At 40.1% G+C, this 19,984-nt stretch overlaps 1 protein-coding gene across 26 annotated transcripts in view; it reads right to left on the bottom strand.

Annotated features, from left to right (window-relative positions):
* Window positions 1–1,783: 1,783 nt before the first annotated feature.
* Window positions 1,784–19,984, bottom strand: part of EPB41L3 (erythrocyte membrane protein band 4.1 like 3) — a 109,085-nt gene continuing 90,884 nt past the window's right edge. For 7 of the 26 annotated variants that reach the window (XM_088060304.1, XM_014256885.2, XM_088060338.1 and 4 more), the window contains 14 exons: window positions 17,089–17,142; window positions 15,193–15,228; window positions 14,960–15,025; window positions 14,293–14,484; window positions 10,912–10,986; window positions 10,396–10,497; window positions 8,917–9,645; window positions 8,276–8,398; window positions 7,356–7,748; window positions 6,169–6,300; window positions 5,632–5,730; window positions 4,478–4,558; window positions 4,095–4,211; window positions 1,784–2,866 (listed from right to left, as the gene is read on the bottom strand). In XM_088060304.1, the coding sequence (XP_087916430.1) occupies window positions 4,101–4,211; window positions 4,478–4,558; window positions 5,632–5,730; window positions 6,169–6,300; window positions 7,356–7,748; window positions 8,276–8,398; window positions 8,917–9,645; window positions 10,396–10,497; window positions 10,912–10,986; window positions 14,293–14,484; window positions 14,960–15,025; window positions 15,193–15,228; window positions 17,089–17,142 (2,193 nt within the window). In that variant the 3' untranslated portion in view covers window positions 1,784–2,866; window positions 4,095–4,100. The remainder of the gene's footprint in view (window positions 2,867–4,094; window positions 4,212–4,477; window positions 4,559–5,631; window positions 5,731–6,168; window positions 6,301–7,355; window positions 7,749–8,275; window positions 8,399–8,916; window positions 9,646–10,395; window positions 10,498–10,911; window positions 10,987–14,292; window positions 14,485–14,959; window positions 15,026–15,192; window positions 15,229–17,088; window positions 17,143–19,984) is intronic. The other 19 variants (XM_088060411.1, XM_088060392.1, XM_088060407.1 and 16 more) reach the window with 14 other exon arrangements.

Below are 19,984 nucleotides of genomic sequence, written 5' to 3' on the forward strand. Positions count from 1 at the left end.
TGCACAGTCCTTAACACAGTGGTGCAGAGTAGTCAGTTCTCTCAGGATTGAAGTTGGGACTCCAACTTTAGCAAGTAAGGATGTCTCTTGTGCTGGTGTCTGTGTTGGCAATGGTGCCCACAAGTAATACACTATCTGATGGTTTGTTTTCCAGGCTGGTTTATGTTGAGAAGCCAGACAAAGACCAACAATAAATGAGAAGAGACAGACACAAAAGATGGTTGGTAGAAACAGGCAGGTGCTCTTTATTTCATGTGGCACAGCATTAGGCAGACAACCCAAGAAACAGTTTCTAACAAAAACCAAAGCTATCACTTCCAGGAACCATCCCCCAAACAAGGGTCTACTACCAACAGTGGCACTGAGATGTCCTTGCCTGTCCACTCTCATCTCCTCATAGTTTTTATGCGCTTAGGCTGTATCTTAGTGGTGAGTGTCCTTTCCAAGGAGACTAACTTCTTACAATGCAGTATCTTTAGACAGAGTACATACTGTGCAGGATCACCAGAGTACAATCTCCTCAAGCCATGCTAAAATATAATGCTAACTCTGGAGAGAAGGCTGTGCGATCGCCTTGTGTCTCTCTGAGGTAATACAATGCTGTTTCTTAGCTGACAACATGAGGGGCACCTGAGGGAGGATCAATATGGCTTCAGAGTCTATTTTTAAACTCCTGATGCAGTAGCGAGGACCTGGTGTGCCACTGGCCGAGACAGGGCGAGGACCTCGTCCAGCCCCGACTGCTGCTGGGCACCAGCAGCACCAGAGAGCTGAGCCTACTGTCACTCAGGGGGTGAGAACAGAGATGGTCTTGGACAAGGAGGAGGAGGAGGAGGAGGAGGAGGAGGAGGAGGAGGAGGAGGAGGAGGAGGAGGAGAGGGCCATCAGAGATCACAACAGACCATCAGCTTCTCGTCGGTCATTAGGCAAAAGGTAACAATGACAGTGGCGCGGGGAGGGGTTACATTGTTAGCACTCTGGATTTAAAGGCATGAAGCATGGCTGGTGGAAGGAAGATGTTTTGGAGACTAGGGGCAAAGCTTTAAAAGCCTTGGGATATTACTTTTAATTATTATCTACAGGTTATTCTCTCTATATATACTATTTTTTCTTTCTAAATTATGAAAATAAACATTTATTAACAAGTCACTGGGTCAAATCCTGCTCTCCACTGAAGGCAAATCCATTGACTTCAATGGGAGGGAGCCCCGTGTAAACAACGAAGGGCAAATTTGGCCCTTTATGTCCTGAAAAGTCTGCTTGTACCCACTGTCTTTCAATCTTGCAAGAAAATACAGATTGAAGGGTGAACTAATCATTACAAATTTCTCATGAACTACCAGGGGAGTGTCAGTGAGATGTGGCAAAGGAGAAAAAGGAAAAAAAAAAAAAAAAAAAAGTAATACTGCTTTAAAGATAATTTTATCCATGTTTCAGAGCCAAAGTACAAAAAGAGAGTGGATCTGGATCAAGAGCTACTGGCCTTTACTTTCTAAGCAACAACAAAATTCTTCATTTAGCTTCGGTGAAATGTTACACAACCAGAGAAAACAGAAGGAACCCAACAGTCCTTTTCCTTTGCAAACATCATATGCCCAAAGGTGAACACTGTAATCCCTTTGGATTCTCTGCTAACTCCCACTGTCTGCACAGTGCAGTGTCAGCCACTAAAGACAAAACACATCTACTGTGCACGAGTAAAACCTGTGGTGTCTTACAAACAACATTTTGATGTTTTGAATACTAAAAACTACTAGGTGCTTTTAGACACAGAACAATACGATTTCATATGCGTTTACCACTTTTATTTCACTATGCAGAAACATACATTCACCATGTGTTGTGATGCAGCTGACAGTGTAATGGACGCTATCCCTTCCGTGGGTATTAGAGCTGGACACTAGCGAGTTTTCAGTGGACGTTCTGTACAGGTTAAGGCTTGACTCAGAACTAGATAGTAAATGCTGACCAGATTCTCAAACAGATTTTTTTTTTTTTTTTCCTCTGAGAACAAAAGGGAAATCAATAGAAAACCATCACGGTTATTTCAGATTAATAATTTTCTAAAGCTGCAAACTAAGTAAAATACAGATTTTTTTTTTTTTTTTCTCCAAAATAACTACATATAATTTACAAGGTTAGGACCTGTGAAGGGTGACTGGAAGCTGACTCTGAACAATGCTGACAAAAATTATTAAAGTTAATATACTAAAATCATTACTACCTCATAAGGTATTCAGTCAGGTATACAAAGCACACTTTGTAAGCATTTATATGTTTGGATAAGAGTGAAGATTCGTCATTGTTTATCGGGCAGTAATAAAACCAGATGAAACAAATATAAGATTCAAGTTGTTTACTGAATAAACTGTGTTATTGGCACATCTAATGTGTGGTAAAACATTATACACAGTACCTATACAGCTTCTAGCATTTTGGGGGTAATCTTCATTTACAGTATCTGTAAACAAAAGGCTTGCCACCTAACAAATTTTAATTTGTTTAGACTTTCAGAAACTGTGAAAGGCATGAACTGTTTATGTGTTACATGAGATCACTGTTTATATTGTTTATGAACGTGCAGGTAAAGCTGAAAACTTAGACATTTTAAGAAAATTAAAAATGCTGCTTTTCTGTAATTTTATTGTTGCTTCATGCAATATTGTTTAACTGCTGCTGATTCAGATTGCTTTCTATGGGAAGGTATCTCTGCCAGTTTCTTTATTAACGGTCAAGATCAATTCTTCTGTACTGAAATTTTCCATAGACAGATACAAGTCAGTCAGGTTGGAACTGAGACTCCATATAGGCTCTCGTATTCCTACTGGTATGCATGTCTGGATTCATATGCATTTCTAGGTTATTCCTGCAGAAAAGAAAACTGAGTTAATTACTCAAAGCAACTACTCTCTTGCAAAAGAGATTTTGTCAATTTGTTCGTATAAGAAAAGCTGTTTGAAAATGGCATCATCCCCATATAAGCAACTTGGACCAAATCCAAAGTCCACTGATGCCAACAGAAAGAATCAGTGACATCAATAGACTTTAAAGCAAGCCACATTGAGCTGTCTCTGAAACAATTAGCAGAATACCACAAGAATCACAGCTACTCACTCCTTAGTGACTGGTTCCATCTTCCAAATAAATAACTGACACTGAAATTCAGTTTTCTTTAGGGTCTGCATATCCAAAAGCAGGAGAGCCAAAGAGCTTCAAAAGGTGCTGTGCATTATACTCTGTTACTTACACCAAGTGCTAGGGAATACACATTGTTTTAAGAATAAAATGCTGCTATCGATTCAACAAATCTGACAAGCAGCTTTTTCTTCCCCTTCTGCATACAGCATTCAAAGCAATTTGTGCAATGGTGCTGGCATTAGGAGTTTTTGCATAGCAGGTTAGTATGCATGACATGTTTCTGCACACAGAATAAATATAGGAACATTGAGGCGTCTGTTTAGCCAGCCACTATTGGAGAGCATGCCTTTACTGAAGGAAAGCTAGACGCAAGGAAAGCTGCATTATCATCTCATCCTGATAAACAATGCTGCTTTAAAACATTAAATGTTCTTTCAAGTACAAGAAAGCCAAGACACCCAAATACCAACAAACTAATTCACTGTGTTTAAAAGCGAGTTGGACCATATCTTTGCAAGTTGGGAATCAAAGCATAACTTTTAACATATCTGCACAAAACATTTAAAAAGCAGCTGTAGGTTTTTCCCTTGGCATTTTAAAACCAAAATGCACACCTTTAAGAACAAATTTGTTTTGTCCTTAAATGACACAAAAGCAGACAACAGATTTTTTTATGACTTCAGAAATAGAAAATTAGACTATAACAAGGCATGGACAATGAGGACTTTTCAGAAAGCCAACGAAAGCAAATGAGTAGTTTCTCCAGCTGGCACTGTTTAATGAAGACAGATGTCTAGAGCTAATGTGGTTTATTTTCAAATATCAGAACTGATAACCAGCAACTTGAAAATGCCAGCGAGAGAAAGTGAAGAGTTAAAGGTGAAATATGGTAGGAAAACAACATCTGCAACATGCCAGCTCAGTAAATGCCTAGGAAAATCATCTGGTCCTCTTACCTGTGGTCAATCCTCCCCATCTTCTGGTGTGATTTCTGTCTCTTTATGTACCACTACTTTGGTCACTGACATGTCAGGGTGCTGCTCTTTGGCTTCTTTAATTGCCTGAGCCAGCGCCTATCCCAAGGAAACCACAGAAGGGCAAAAACAAAAAGGAGGTGGAACATGCATGATCAGTAGCAAGGTGGAGAGATTCATGACATATTACACAATTTACAAATGAGGAAAATGATTAAAATATGAAATATACCATCACTGATTTAACTACTATTCCCGCTTAATTTAAGGCATGCTAGTATGAATAGTATCTGTTGAAGGAATGTTTAGAAATGTTGTTTTTGGCAGTCTTCAGGGTAGCCTTTTTAGCAGTTTGTAGATTTTACCTGATCATGATCAATATCTGCATCTCCTGTGATGACTATTCGTTTTTCAATTCTTGTCTCTGAGATGCCTCCTTTCACAGTCTAGATGGGGGGAACAAAAATGCATATCAGTAACTTACTTCGGAGTGCTGCTACTCGTCCCCAGAATGATCAATGCAGGGATTCTCTCATGACTGGACTGAAATGGCTCAAAGAAATCTGCGCAGAGGTGACAACCCTGGACTGCAAGTGAGAGCTCTGGAGTTGGCCTGAATGCTCTGAATGGACTAATGGCCTCCAGATGTCCTTCCAACACAGGAAATTTTGTAATTCTAGTTAATGTGCACATGCATCAAAAGAGAGGTCTGTATGTCAAAAATGACAAACTCTTCCCATGAAAAACAGAATCTGGGAATACAGACAGCCCATATTCAGAACCTATTTAAGTCCAACTGCTTGCTTCAGAATGGCATAGGGGTATGGCCTTTGTATGGCTCTTCTACTAATGGGGGAACTTCACTGCAGAAAGATGAAATCCTGTTCTCAGTGAATATTGGTAGGAGAGCTGTCATAGCACTAAGAGGGTTTCTTCTTAGGGAGGAACTGTTACTTAAATGCTGCCTTAGAACCTGGAAGACACTGCATGGTTTGTCTGTGCAGATGAGCTTTTGGTCTGGCTGTGGGCAAGTTCCTCAGGGAATCACCCAGAAACACAGTGTTGGAGCTGACTGAATGTCCTGTTATGGCTACAGGATATAGATTCACTATGTGCTTTCAACACCATGCAGTGCTAATATCTCAGGGCTGAAAGGCACAGTAATGGCAATGGAGCCTCATGTTCAGACAAGTTTTTCCTTCTAGGATACCATATGATGCCAATACTCTTCCCTGTTCCAGGTATTATTTGCAGCTAAATCAAGTATCTCTGTACAGCAAGGTTTTGTGCTTTCATAGACATACCCAAAATGTTTAAGATTCGTGTGAAGTCATTGGATGATGCATTAATCAACTCAGCATAGCCAAAGACAGGTGAATAAAGACAAGGATAGTAAATGGACAACGTTTTGTCAAGAGAGTATCAGAATGTGTTTTCTTTTTGAAATAAATCATAGAACTAAAGCTAAGATAGCATACACCCTGGTGAAAAAGGAGCTCCCTGTTTTCTGAGGACTCACTTTGGTGATATGTGTAGTAGTTGTAGTGCTGGTGGTTTCAGATGTGATCGTTTGTGCACTCATCAATACACCTGGTTCAGAGTCAGCACCGCAATCCACCTAGAAACCAGAAGAGGAAACCAGTCACTGAAAAAATGCTCTTGAGCACAGGGAGACAAGAACTGGTCTGTTAAACTTCCCTGTTTCTACAGTTCTTCATAAAGTGAGTATCTTATGGTAGGGGACAACTGCTATTAGGGCGACCACATGTCAGTATTTCTCTGTGCATCTGGAGGCTGTCCTTCCCCTCTGGAAGCACAGATGAGAGGATGGTGCTTTTAAATCTGCACTTTCATCAATGTTCTCAAAAGGCCCTACATCATGATGTGAGAGTGACCCTCTGGTAAGTTATTCTAATGTACTTCCTCCTCATGCTAACATTTAATACTTGAACAACTTAGAAAAGTTTAAACTAATAAATCCACTTAAAGACGAGTGAAGAAATGGGTTCCTTAAAGCCACGTTAAATTAGATGCTGTCTTTTTCAGAATTTCTTACCTGAGAAGACTCATATGTAATGGTTTTTGTTTCTGTATGGACTACTGGCACTTCCTTTGTTGAAATTTCAAGGGTTTCCCCACCAGCGGGAATGCTGCTGAAACTTATAGTCTCAGTCTTCACAACTGGCGACTGCATGAACAAAAAAGAGGAAATTGGAACATTTAGCTAAGCTTATGGATTTCTCTACACAATTTTTTTTTTTCACTTGGGGCAAGGAAAGAATAACTAAAACATTCTCTTCATTTAACAAAAAAAAAAAAAAAGAGAAAATTATTTTCATTACAACAGTACATTCATGTGTATAATGGTGGTGACATTTAGAACTTCCCTGGATTTTACAAAAACAAAGTCCAAAATGTTCTAAATAATACAGTAATACAATGATACAGGAGGCAAGGGTCACGACTTGAAAAACAAAAAGGTTCCCTGTGAACATCAGGAAACACTTTTTCACTGTGGGAATGACTGAACACTGGCACAGGTTGCCCAAGGATGCTGTGGAGTGTCCTTCCTTGAAGAAACTCAGAAGAAGCTCTCTGGACATGGTCCTGGGCAGCAACTCACTCTGGATGTACTTGCCTGATCAGATTGGAGCAGATGACCTCCAGAGGGCCCTCCCAGCCTCAACTGTTCTGAGAATCTGTGATTCTACATTTTCTTAAAATGACAAGAGAATGAATTCTGTGCAGGCTTAGTAGTTTCATCTCTTGGGAAAAAACCCCGTACAAAACAGCTCTTGAATTCTACTAATGGGGCTAAGATAAGGAACCTAGTCTAAGACACAGTACACTTATTTATAATTGACCCAAGCATGGAAAAAACCAATCCATTTCCTATTTTTGAGGACATGTGAACTTTGCCAACCTTGATGGACTTTCCCAAACAGAATGCCAGCTGATCTTGTTATCTGCTGTGTAAAATGCCATGAAATTTGGTATTTCTCTGTAGCATGGAAAGCAGTTTCAAGTAAAACATGCATGGCATTTTGCTAATGATGGAAACCAGCAGCAAGCCTTGCAGGTGACATGCAAGGAGGAAATAAGAGGAGAAAAAAACCTGCTTGCTGTAAAAGTGCAATCATACAAGCTGGGCACACTTTACTTTTAATGACAGGAGTTAACTTAGCCCACTATTGCCTACATTCACAGTTCAGCACAGACATGACCAATTTAACAAGAAGTTACCTCAAAATGAGGTTTTCTTTCCAAAGACTCTGAAAGCTGGACTGTTGTTCTGTGCTCCTCCGCCTGCTCACACGAAGCAGTGGCAGCGGCTCCTTCCTGTTTGGTCAGGGCTTTCCCAGCCTCCTCCCTTTTTTCCTCCTTCGCCCCCGCAGTCCCAGCAGAGCCCTCCTTCCCTTTCACGCCAGCAGCCACCGCCGATGCTGCCTCAGCCTGGGCATCCAGCGTAAGTCCGGCCATTTTAGCAGGATCCCCGCCTGCATGCACCTCCATCCCATGTCTCTCCTTGACAACTACAGTCTCCTGTACAACCTTCTGCACTGTATCCTGATCCGGCTGAACTGCTTGCTTCGTGTCACTGGAAGTTATCTCCTGAGACGTTGTCGTGTCTATTCTCTGCAGGGAAGGAGGAAAAAACCCTCAGCATCAGAAGCACACAATACTATTTGATTTGCAGTAGCTCCCAAGCTTAATGTACTGTGAGAACATAAATTCTGAAAAATGGGCATTATATTTTGCCAAGTTATTTCTCTCACACTGCATAGATTTTTGTTCTCAGGATGTTATTAGTATAGCAGAAATGGAAAACAAAGCAAGAATCAAAATTTTTAAAAGAGAAGAGAAATTTTGATGTTGGTGTTCTCCCCCTTGGTATTTTCGTGTGAGTTTTACAAAGGCAAAATATAGCACCCCACAAAATGACCAAAATAAAATGAAATGAAAGAAAACCTGGTTACTTTTTTTTTTTTTTCCCTTTTTGGTGAAGTTTCTGTTGGTGGTCCATTGTAATAAAGGAAAACACACATGAATACATGCACTAGTCATACAGTTCCGTATTGTGCAAAAAAACCCCACAAAACAAGAGAAAAGCAAAAGCAATTGCTGTGTGGTTATGACACTGATGGAGGGAATCAAGCAGCCACCTGAGCCCAGCTATGGGAAGAAGAAGTAACCCCTCCTATGAACTCAGTCGGTTTTCTGGCGGACTCTATTAAAGTGAAGATATCTGAACCATCCAAGGTTTTTTCACTGGTGGACTGTTTAGTCTAAATAGACAAAGAAATGTAGAGTCATACACAGAAAAAAGGCAGACGCATATGCACAGACATATTAATTGCCAAAACCAGAGGCGGAGACGGAGGAAAAGGAGAAAAGGTTGCAGAGGCAAGGAGAGGTTGGAAACAGGAAAAGAATGGGAAAATAAATCAGAGCGAATTCATAATGGCTGTAGTAAGCAATAGTTACAAAGCGTAGTTGTTAGCATTGGCGTTTTGCTGGTTCAAGCAAACCTTTTTTTTTTTTTTTTCCCTTTTATTAACAAGCCACAGCAGCAATACTTAATTTCAGTACATAAACCAGGAGGGTTGAAAGCCTTATATAATGTCTGCTTCAGACTGTGAGTTGGAGTCAAAGTATGAGAGAAAAAAAATAAGCTGGGTTGGCTGCTGTCAACATAAAGCCAGGCAGCAAGAGAACCGAAAGCTAGGGTGGTGTGAAGGGATTGCCTAAAAGAAGTCATGCTTTTATCTTTAAATCGTGGCATGAAGTGAAAGCCACTTGTTACCACTACTTTTGATGCAGACGACTCAGTAACATAGTGAGCAGTAGCAATGGTAAATGGCTGTTCTCTGGAATATCTCCACTCAGACAGGCTCTTATCTGTCCGGGCAAACGCCCCTGCTTTTACAGCTTCTCCGCCAAGATGCTTTTCTGCTTTGCCAAGCTGTAAGCTTTCCAGTGTACCAAGTAACTGCAAATCCTGGTCCATCCTCAGTGTTTTTTTCAAACTCTCCTCTTCAGGACTTTGCAACTGAGATTCTGCTTCCTTTATGGGTGTCAGAGAGTCAGACAGCTTCCTTCTCGTGCTCTGCACATCGGATCCCCGCCTGGCATTCTCATCAGCGACAGGCTTGAGGATTTCATACTTGGCCACTATTGGAACGATTTTCACAGATTCTTGCACTTTACTTTCCATTTTTTGCAAAGTTTCTACTGAAGGCTGTACTGCTTTCTCGCTCTCTTTAGCTTTACTTGTCATGGTTACAATTTTCCCAGATATGGTATCATAGGACTTTCCTAGGGTGAACATTTTCTGCTTATTCTCCTCATTGGATCGTATTTCACTTTCCAAGTCCTCAAAGCTCTGCATTAGAACGGTACTGGATTTTAATATCTCAGGTGGAAAGGCAGTTTTACTGCTCACAGTCACCACTTTGTATGCCAGATTTTTTTCCGATTCACCATCAACTACCTCAGAGGGTATTTTGTCTATAATAACCCAATCCTCAGTGCCCTATATTTGAGAATAAAAGCTAAATTAGAATATCTGAAGGTTTATCTGTACTTCAGGAGCACTAAATTATGAAGACTTTTAAGAAATCACGTTGCTTCTTCTGAAAGCATATAGTAACTTTTAGCATTGTACCTCTTAGAGCAGTTATGAAGCTAATAAACAGAATCACCTTAGGCAAAATACAATTTCTTTGCATATTCTCTCTCTTCAGAGGTCCATATGACATGGACCCAAAAATATTACTTTTGCCACACTATTTCTGTATTTGTTTGAAGCAAAACAGCATGTCAGCACATAATTATAATGGTGATTGGGATCAAGCTGGGGTTAAAAATCACACATTGCAGTGGTTCACAAAGCTACAGTCAAAAACAAATTACAAAAATAGGGCAAATAAGCCCATTCAACTGTACCCCAGTTGTTACAAACATGCTGTTAATGACATTTTAGAATAGTACGCTTTTGTATGTAGCCTGTACTGAATTTCCTTGTTTTCCTTAGAAGAACATCAACACCCTTCAGGACTGTTTAAATGGAGAAGCACAACACAGCAAACTGTATAAACTAAGCATACTACTACAAATTCTGAATGAAACTTAATTGCAGCATCTTTTTTCCTCCTCATGCAAATGTGCTATGCGCTTTGCTTTGACTATGCAATCAGTATCCAGTTATTTGACTTTAAGACCACAACTTCTGTATTTAACTAAGCAAATTATGTAGTTTAAAATCGAATGAATTAAAAGTAACCTCTAGGGATGATGGGATACTTTTCTGGATAATGATTTGATGAGAAGTAACCAAAGTGCCAGCAGATTCTCCTTCCTTCAGCTTCTTCTCTATCACACTTGGCTAATAGAAAAACCAATAAAAATATAAAGTTCACCATCACTCAGCACAATCTAAATTCACTTGACAATATAAAGGAAACTCATTCTCGTGACAGAAGTGCCCCATTCACCGTAATGTTCTCAGTGAGGTTTATGCTGGAAATGCATGCAAACTGCAAACAACATCCAAACAGCACCGTGCAAGTAGATTTCTAACTAGCAGAGAAATCAGTCTCCATTAGGAAGCCACAAGCTCTGGAGAAGACCCATTCCTCAGAATTTGGTCTCCAGATTATATCCCTATCTGAAAATTATGAAATAATAATAATAAAAAAAATATTAAAAGGGAGGGCTTGGAAAGGAAAAAGGATAATAAAATAATAAATCATTGCCATCCTTTCTGACTGCATTTCAATGAAGTATTGTTTGTTTTTACCTGCATTTCAAGGAATGTAGTACCTCCCTTCTGCAAAAATATGAGTTTTTCTGATTTTTCTGTTTCTTCTTTGGTCTAATGTCAGGGGAATAAATGATTTTAGTAAATGGAAGGTATAAAGTCCACTATATTTTATAGTAGCTCATATTTCTCCACTCTACAAATTATTAATCACATGGAAAATTAGGAAACAGAACTAAAGGGAATCATTTTACAGCACAGAGGTTTCCAGTAAGAAGTGAAATCAGTGTCTCTCTATGGTAAATGCAAAGGAAACATGAATATACAAATGGTATGCACAAGTGTAGACCAAAACCCACTAAACTGAGCAACACCAGGTGTGGATGCACTGCATTTGTTTCATTTCATATTATTCTTTAATTTAACTTTTAAACTGATTAAACAGTTTAAAATTTAACTGAGACTGATGCCAGCTTACACAGCTTCCACCAACAGCCCAGAACAGGCCCCTCCACCTTCACTCTGGGCAAGGCTCTCTCCGGAGTTTGCAGCCCTCTCTGCTGAAACAGGCAGAAGGTATGCCCAGCAAAGATTTCAGATCTCCTTTTTTCCATGCTGGTATTAAAAGTCTAAGAAGCGCCTTTCCTACAGAGGGAGCTAACTGTTTTTCTATTATCCTGTAGTGTGACACCGAAATCTCCTCACTTTTATCCCATCAGCGCTTTCCCAGTGCTATGAGAATATCTCTATCTTGGACAACTGGGGAAATTTTAAATGTTGGTAAGACTCAATTTCCCAGGGCTTCTGAGTCCACCTTCTGGGCTGGCCACTGTTGTCATTTGGCCAGAGAAAGCAAGCCCCCGCAGAGCAAAATGGGTCTCTTGACAAACCCTTTCATGTGACTTCAGTAACTACTATATTTAATAGATATGCAAATGGAAGTCCTATGACTGGCATGATAAAAGGGTACATATACTCAAGAGGAAAGATAGAAATTTAAAGAGAAATATGAAAACAGAAAGGGATAAATGGCTCAACTCCCTGACTGCAATGAAATGCAAATCTTCTTTATTCCTAAAATGTTGGTTTCACCCAATCCAGGTCAGGTTAAACACTGTCAAAGACTTTGTCAATATGATGGCTTTCATATTCTACAGCTATATGACCACCATCATGGAAGTTCTTTAAACCATATTTTCCATCGTTAAGGAAAACCAAAGTATCTCCCCATCCATTCTAAGGAACCTAGTGGTGACTAGAGAGGCTTAAAGTCACACTGACCAAACACTCAGGTGCCACATGCTCAAAGATAACATTTTGAAAAGACATATTTCCTCTTCTGTTCTTGTTTTATTATAAGGAGGAGCTACAGGTAACAGCACTGAACACTGAACACATTTTAAAGTGGATATGCAAAATGAAATGTGTAACTTTGACTATCAGAAGGCAGTATACTATCTTGACTGCCTCTGCATTTCTTAGCAGACATCAAGGTGCTGATTTTGACCTATGGATGGCTTCAGCTTTTTTCCTGAAAAAAATCCCCTCTCATCAGGACATGTGAACTGAAACCATCTCACTTATTGGGACCAAAGGAATGGCCAGATGTTACCTACAGCAGAAGTCACCTCAGAGTTAGGCTCTAATAGCGCCAGTCTGCTCATAATTTTCCACAGAAATACCTTTGGATGAGATTCTGTGAAACACATGTAGACTACTTGGATGCGTGTAAGGTATACATGCATCTAAGTAACTGGATATTGCTTTTGAGCAAGTCATCTACTACTAACAAGAGAAGAGATACCAGATAATTCTTACCCTTTCCTTTCCAAATGAATGGATAAATTCAGATCTGTTTCCTCAGGGTGAAGCCTACACAGCTGTGTAATACTTTGCTACTTCTTGTGCGTTTTAATTAAAACTTTTTATTAAATTCCTAAAGTAATAAGGATATTAAACCAACAGGGTGGTCCTAAATTTGTTTCCCCTGCAATCCTCTGGTTCAGGCTCAGCTAGCCACCCTTTCCAACAGTTCCTTACAACTGTATTATACTAAATGCATCCTGTTCATCGTACTTACAATTTTACTTTTTAGAAGGATAAACCTTTATTTTTAATTACAATCAAACCAACCTGTTTGTAGGGTCTGTTATGATTCCTGAACAAGGCAGCAGGAGAACCACTAAAACGCCTCTGTGCTCCCCTCAAAATGGAAGCTTTGAGCACTGAGCCACTTTTTAAGGTATTTTAATCCAGTTTGAAGGCCACACTAATACATGTCTGGTGCCTGCATCAGCCACTGGGTATAATGTGGTAGAGGAGGAGGTGAGAGCCCTTTCCTTGGCAATATCCCTTTCCCTGTGAGGAGAAGCTGACACTTGCTACCTGCATGCCTCCAGGGATGCCCTTCCCCAGAGCTGTGGGTCTGCAACACCAACCAGGTGAGAAAGCAGAGCACTCTTTCAATTTACACTTTCCAGACAACATCACATCAGTGCTGTGGGCACAGAAACAAATCTCGTGACCATTTATTGGTCTCTAATGCTAAAACCAAGAGGTACCCATAAAGATAATTCCTGTGAGACGGAAACCAGATAGCCATTCAAAATAGAATAAAAAATTAACTTTCCGGCCACACATGCTTATTTCTTTTTGCTCCACTGAACTTAAGCCAAGACACTGGACTATGTATGTTATTGCAACACAAATGTTGCCTTGCTACCCCTCCATGTCCTTATCTACCTGAAGATCAAGTAAACAGCAGCTTTTAAATGGGCAAGTTTCCTCCAAGCACTTCGAGACTGCACAGTGAACAAGTTTTCACACATACACACTGCATGAAAGTGCAGATACTTAGCCATCTGCACTGGGTCTTCAATGACAGTATCCAGCAGACTGTAGCAACCACCAGGTCCCTTATGGAACTGGCCAAAAAGGTCTAATTATCATCATTATTTCTTCTCTGTCTTCAGAGACTGAGAGTTCTGCCCCTTCTCTGTATGTTCTTTTCACACTTGGCACCATAGCCCCCACCCGTCTCACTACACTGCTGCTCCCAACCAGTCAGCATTGTTTAAATTTTCTCTCCATCACTTTCATGGTTTCTTTCATGCATGGCTGGACTTCCTCAAGCTCACCCAACCTGTAACAACGCCTGTATTTTGCACCCTCAAAGAGACCCAGTTCTGCCACATGGCTTCCAGTGAATTTAATTCTCTATATACACATATATTTATATATGTATATATTTAGGGTATCTGCTCTTCCTCCCGTCTTTGCTGCTAGAGCCTGCGTCCTGAGAAAAAGGGAGTGCCTGCAAGCAGGGATTGGCCTCTAACTACGGCCTCTAACCTAGTGAGAGCTGCTATAAGTAAAAATGCATAGACAAATACATAATGAAGCCTTTCAGCTCACGCTGACCTCTTCAGGCACTAGTGGTTCAATCATAGGAGCATCCTCCTGCCTTGCTGCAAGCCGAACGGGAGATGTGGAAAGCCTCTTCTCCCACTCATTAGACACAGTCGTTTCTGTGGAGGTTTCCAAGAAGGTGCGTTTCAACTCGCTTATATTGGTCTGATGTTTCATCAGATCTTCCTGGGTTTTGTCTAGATCCTAGACAGTTTTAAAAGAATAGAGCAGTTTGTGATACATCCTAAGCCAACCAAACTTTAGAGCCAAAACACACAACTTGGTTAGTATAGAGGGAAGTAACAGCTCAGGGAGCCAGGGAGCACAGCACTAACACAACACTCTGTGAAAATGTGGCATTTTGAAAGAGAACAGCATAGCATATCTCGTACAAGTGAGTCTAAATACACTCTTAAAGAGCCTATCCATATTGCTGTAATTTGCACCTGATAAAGAGGCTCCAAACAAACATACATATGCGCGTGGAGGCACACACATATACGCACACGCATATATCGATATTGATAGTACAAGTTAGAGGAGTCATCATAATCTGAGAGAAAAAATAATCTATTAGCAGGTGGGAGTACACAGTTCATGCATCATAGTGCAGATCCACAGTTTACCACTAAAACTAACACACATGTACGTACATGCACTGGTATATACCAATACCAACCTCTAACATAAGATTACTATGTTTGACATACACATTTTCACCCTGTATTCGCTTAATCAGACTATTCTGAAAGAAGTGAAAAAGAAAGGGAAAGGTAAGGGACACAGTATTGAAAGGATACAAAATGCTGTTTCTACACATTTCTTCACAGAGAACTGACAGTAACATGCTGAAAGAGGCGAACACCTCCAACATTGATACCTGAGAAACTTCTAGACCTTTTGTTTCTGTACCTGTGCCTTTAGATCTCCGTCCTCCTCTTGATCCGACTGCCAGCATGAGAAAGATTGGAAAACAACACCTTACCCACTTGTATGAACGAAGGCTTTATGAACATTGGTGAGAGGTACACACTAGGTTAAAATCCCATTTTCTCTTCATTAAGGGTTTAAGGAGAAGGAGTAGACACACTGGGTTTGCACGATTTTCCTAATTCAGAGCAAACATCCTCTTGTCAAATTTTTAATTTTAATTATCAAAGGGGTATGAAACATCTTCCTTTTATAAATATTGCTACCCTCCACATTCATAGATCTCTATTTATGGAGCAGCAGTTGCACCTTCTCACCAAGGTCACGACTAGTCTAGGACTGAAGAGCAACAGCAAATGCTTTGGAATTCCATAACCCCAGAATCTGGGCCACAAGCAAAGCTCTGCATAAACTCACCATAGGCAAACAATCTGCAATGCTTTCTACAGAAGGAAGCACATTTTATTTGCTTAAAATGCTATTTTTCCTTAACCATAGTCCTTTTCTGTATTTCTGTAATTTTATTTCATATTTAGCCTGTATATATTCTTTCAGGACCTATCATCTGGAATGGCACACACATCCCGTCCACTTCAGTGCACATTTTCAAAAGCAGTGCCCTAAGGACTGCCTCAGCAGCCCTGTTTCCAAGGGTGCAAATTTCAGGTGGCAGATATAACACACATTTTGAAAATCAGGTATCTGTAAGAAAAACTGAGATGTGCTGTATCTTCTCCTCTAAATAAAGACGGCAACTAGGGATATTAACATGAATTTTTGAGGAATAAACTGAACATTTTAAATGTCACAATTTTATGATTATGTTTTACTTTCTGCAGGGCTCAGAAGCTATGGAGTGGAAGAAGCACTTCAAAGCATTTTGCACTCCTGACTCATCTCAACAGACTTTATGTTGTTGCACTGTTTGAATTCTTTTAATGCCCATGCTGCTATTTTATTGTTAATTTTTCATACAGTCCTAATTAGACAAATAACTCATGGGAAAATCTGTTGATTATTTTACAACTCAGTTCGAATTTATTCTATTTACAGCCAAGTCTGAATCGTCCTGACGTGTGACACAGAAAATTTTTCCTTGACGATAATTTTAACGGTCTCAAATATTAATGAAATCCTTCTGAGAACCTAGAGCGGTGTTTGTGGTAAGACTCTGTCTTCCAGCAGACGTCAGACAAAATTCAGCTCATTTTTGCAGCTGCAACCATATTAATTATGAAAGCATTATATGCACTTCAGTGAAGTCACATAGGGTTGAATTTGCCTGCACAATCTATGTACCATATTGTGGATATGAGGCTTCTCAGTGCAAGGAAAATACAAACATTTTACATTTTTCCTCTGAAAGGAATACCTGGACTAGTAGTGGCAGTATGTGAAGATGCTATGTGAAAGTACGTTAAGAAGAAAAACCTTAGATACTAAATATGTGAGAATACCTCTATTCAGTACATTTGAAAACTGCTTTTTATTGTCTTTTCCCCATTCTCCCCATCAGGCTTCAAAGTGTAAGAGCAAAGAAGGGAACAAAAACCCCCAGGGCATGATCTGGCCAGCACAATCCCCGGGTAGGCAGCACTGGCGCGGGTGACACCGCCACTGCCCCACTAACTGCGCAACGCAGAGGCCTTGCAGCTTCCAAACCCAACTCAGAGACAAGAGGAGCCCATAGGGAGCACTGGAAGCTCAACTTTCCTAGCAAAGCTCTCCCGCTTGCAGGCACGCACATGCACACACGCGCAGGGAGGGATCCTGCACTGCCGTAGCAGACATGCGGTTTAGCCCCGAGGCCCAGGGTCGGGAAGAGACGAGGCAAAACGCTCTCCCCTGCCATAGCTGGGTGCCGGCGACTGTACAAACCTCGGTGGCAGTGGTCTCACCATCAGCCGCAGTATCCGTCTGCTCACTGTCAGTCTATTGGGTTAGACAAGTACCCGGGTCCCGAGAGGAAGGCAGGAATAAAGAATAAACCCAGCTCATCAGTACACGCGGCTCGCACGGGGCACTGTTAAACTCAACAGCCCTGTGAACTGCATTAGCATTGCTTTTCAAACAACGCACATGTCAAAGAAGCAAAATAAAAATGCTATATTAGTAAACAGAACAGACTCAGAGGAAGACTCGAGGCGTACTGTACACAGTATATGGCTTTACTGGAACAAATTTATAAGCCAAACAAAACATTACTGGAAAAGTGTTATTTGAATAGCAGATATTTTTTTTCTTAAGAAAGCCAGGTAGCTTTAAAAAAAAAAAAAAAATGGGGAAAAAAGTGACTAATATTTTCTAAACAAACTTTTCCTCCCATAATGATTTTTTACAGAAAATTATTGAACTAATTTTTGATCTAGCCAATATAAAGTGGGGGTTAAATTTTTATCCGGAGGGGAAAAAGATAATTAGAAACAACAACAACAACAACAACAAAGAAGCTACTTTAACAGTCATCTGACTTTCAGCCCCTCATTTGTACAGAGGTTGTTCTTGTCTCCACATTTTTACACCATGAGGCTGTCTCCATTACCAAGGAGTTCAAATAATGGTACCCCCAGCCCATCTACTGTCTGTCTGTGGAGTAATGGTAAGGCTCAGATCCCACTCGGTTCCAATAAAGAGCAGCTGATAATTGTTAATGATAGTAAAAAGAAAGAAAACTGCCAGTAAAAGAAGAAAAAAAATACTTCTCATTCCATTTAAGAATATGGATGAAAGCAGGAGAAAACAAAAATAACTCCCCCCACCCCCCAAACACTTACTAGGTATGAGTGATAAAAATGAAACAAAGCACAGCATTGCACAGACTGATCTATCCCTGCTTTGTATGAAGAACATCTTAGTGGAGAACACAAATGTCAAGATTAATAGAGAGTGGAGTAGAGGTTGCTACAGACTGAGAAGAGAGCTCAAAAAACTACTCCGATGTCAGGTAAGCATATGGAAAACTAGTAAGTAAAGTGCACCCTACTGCCCCAGACTGGCACATCCAAGTTGTTTTGATAGCAGTAAAAGCTCTGGTTTCTGTTAGTGATTTTCTGTGGTCCTTAGATAATCTAAAGTAACCCAATTTAAAGCCAGGACAATACATCTCATCCTCCAATCACATCAAAATGAACAAGAACAAAAGAACAACCTACTGGTGGATGGAGTATCAGTCTTAGCTTTGAATTTCCTCCAATCTTTTGTCATTTTCTGACAACTCCAGTGTTTCATAAGACAATGTTTTGATTTTTTCATCACTTTGTTTTTTATTCTTTGAAGAGTTTGTATTGTTTGTATGACAGATAGAAGAATAAACAAGCATTTTGCACTACTTGCTAAGTGCACGAATGCAAGTTACATGTAATTTTTCAAGCCATGACCACTCTTCAGACAGACCACATTTATTTTTAAATGGAAGTGTAATGTCAAAGTAGTCTATTAGGCTGGTTCAATTGCTTTCACTAAAGTGCTAGAAAATTGTTTCTTTATTAACAAAGGATCTCATATCTTTATAACATTATAGGCAATTGCAAAGGTATGGCAATAGAAAAAAAAAGAATGCATTGTCACTCCTATTTACTGAAAAAGAAAAAAAATACAGAAACAAAGAGGAATTAATGAATGTAGGCATTTAAAAAGAATTAAAAATTGTGTCAAGGCACTGTAACACAAGTCTGGCACATATGGTTCATTTAAGAACCTGAAGTCAATAGAAAATTAGCTGCTAAGGTACAAACACATAAGCCAGTAACTCCAAGGGGTGAGATTCTGTCTTTGACTGCACGGACTGACTCCAGATGCATAGCTCAAGGGAGAACAAGCTCAACAATGTATGACATTGGTTCAGGATACTGGTTGTAGTCCTCTGCATCTCTGTGTGCAATCTTTTGTGAGCTGTGGGGGCGGGAAAGGTTCCTATTCCTTTTGCCGTAAGTGGAATGAAATCCTAAATAAAGCATAAAACTTGCTTTACTGCAAATATATGTCTGCTAATAAGCCAATCAACAGCCATGGAGTCAAAGTCACCATTACTGAACTACTTGAAATAAAGATCTAGGGTTATCACAGAGCAGGGAATGGTGAGTTAAGGCTGAGCAAGGCAGGTCTCCTCTGGAGTGAAGAGTAAGAAAGGCCAGGCTCAGCTCCAAGACAGGCTGAGGTACAGCTGAGGTGGGGCTGACGGGCAGGCGAGGGCTGGAGCAGGACAGAAGGCAGCTTCTCCTGACATGCTGTGGCTGCACCTCTCCTACCTTGTGATCGTAATTGCTGTGATTTGTTTTGCCAATGTAATGCAGACATGCCCGAGTTTAATACATATTCACTTTCATGCAATATTTTGAACAAGAAATACCCCGTGGATTAGGCACAAGTCTGTGTTGTCTGCCAGGAAGCACTGCCAGAGTAATCACCCTCATAAAAGAGCGGTATTAAAAACCCTATTTTAGATGTTTTTATGCTGAATACTTCCTAACTTTACTAACAAAAAGAAGTGCTCATTTCTGAAAAAGGAACAGACTAATGTATTACATAAACACTGCCTCATTATTGCCTCTAGAGCTGGAACTATATTAATGCTGTTATTGCTATTAAATTAATCCAAGTGCAGAGCTAATGCAAATTGAGACCTAAATGCTGTCTCAAAATGAGGACAAGAAATGAGACAGCAGCATTTTGGGTGTCTTTTATCAGAAATTGCACAATATTTTTTAGTTGTAGGGCATCACAGAGCCAAAAGCATCTAAAGACAATGTTTTTACAAGACAAATTGATGTGACTT

This window comes from Pseudopodoces humilis, chromosome 1 (assembly GCF_049639895.1).
Source record: "Pseudopodoces humilis isolate 2021_Gansu_Grassland_sample_001 chromosome 1, ASM4963989v1, whole genome shotgun sequence".
Lineage (NCBI taxonomy): Eukaryota > Metazoa > Chordata > Aves > Passeriformes > Paridae > Pseudopodoces > Pseudopodoces humilis.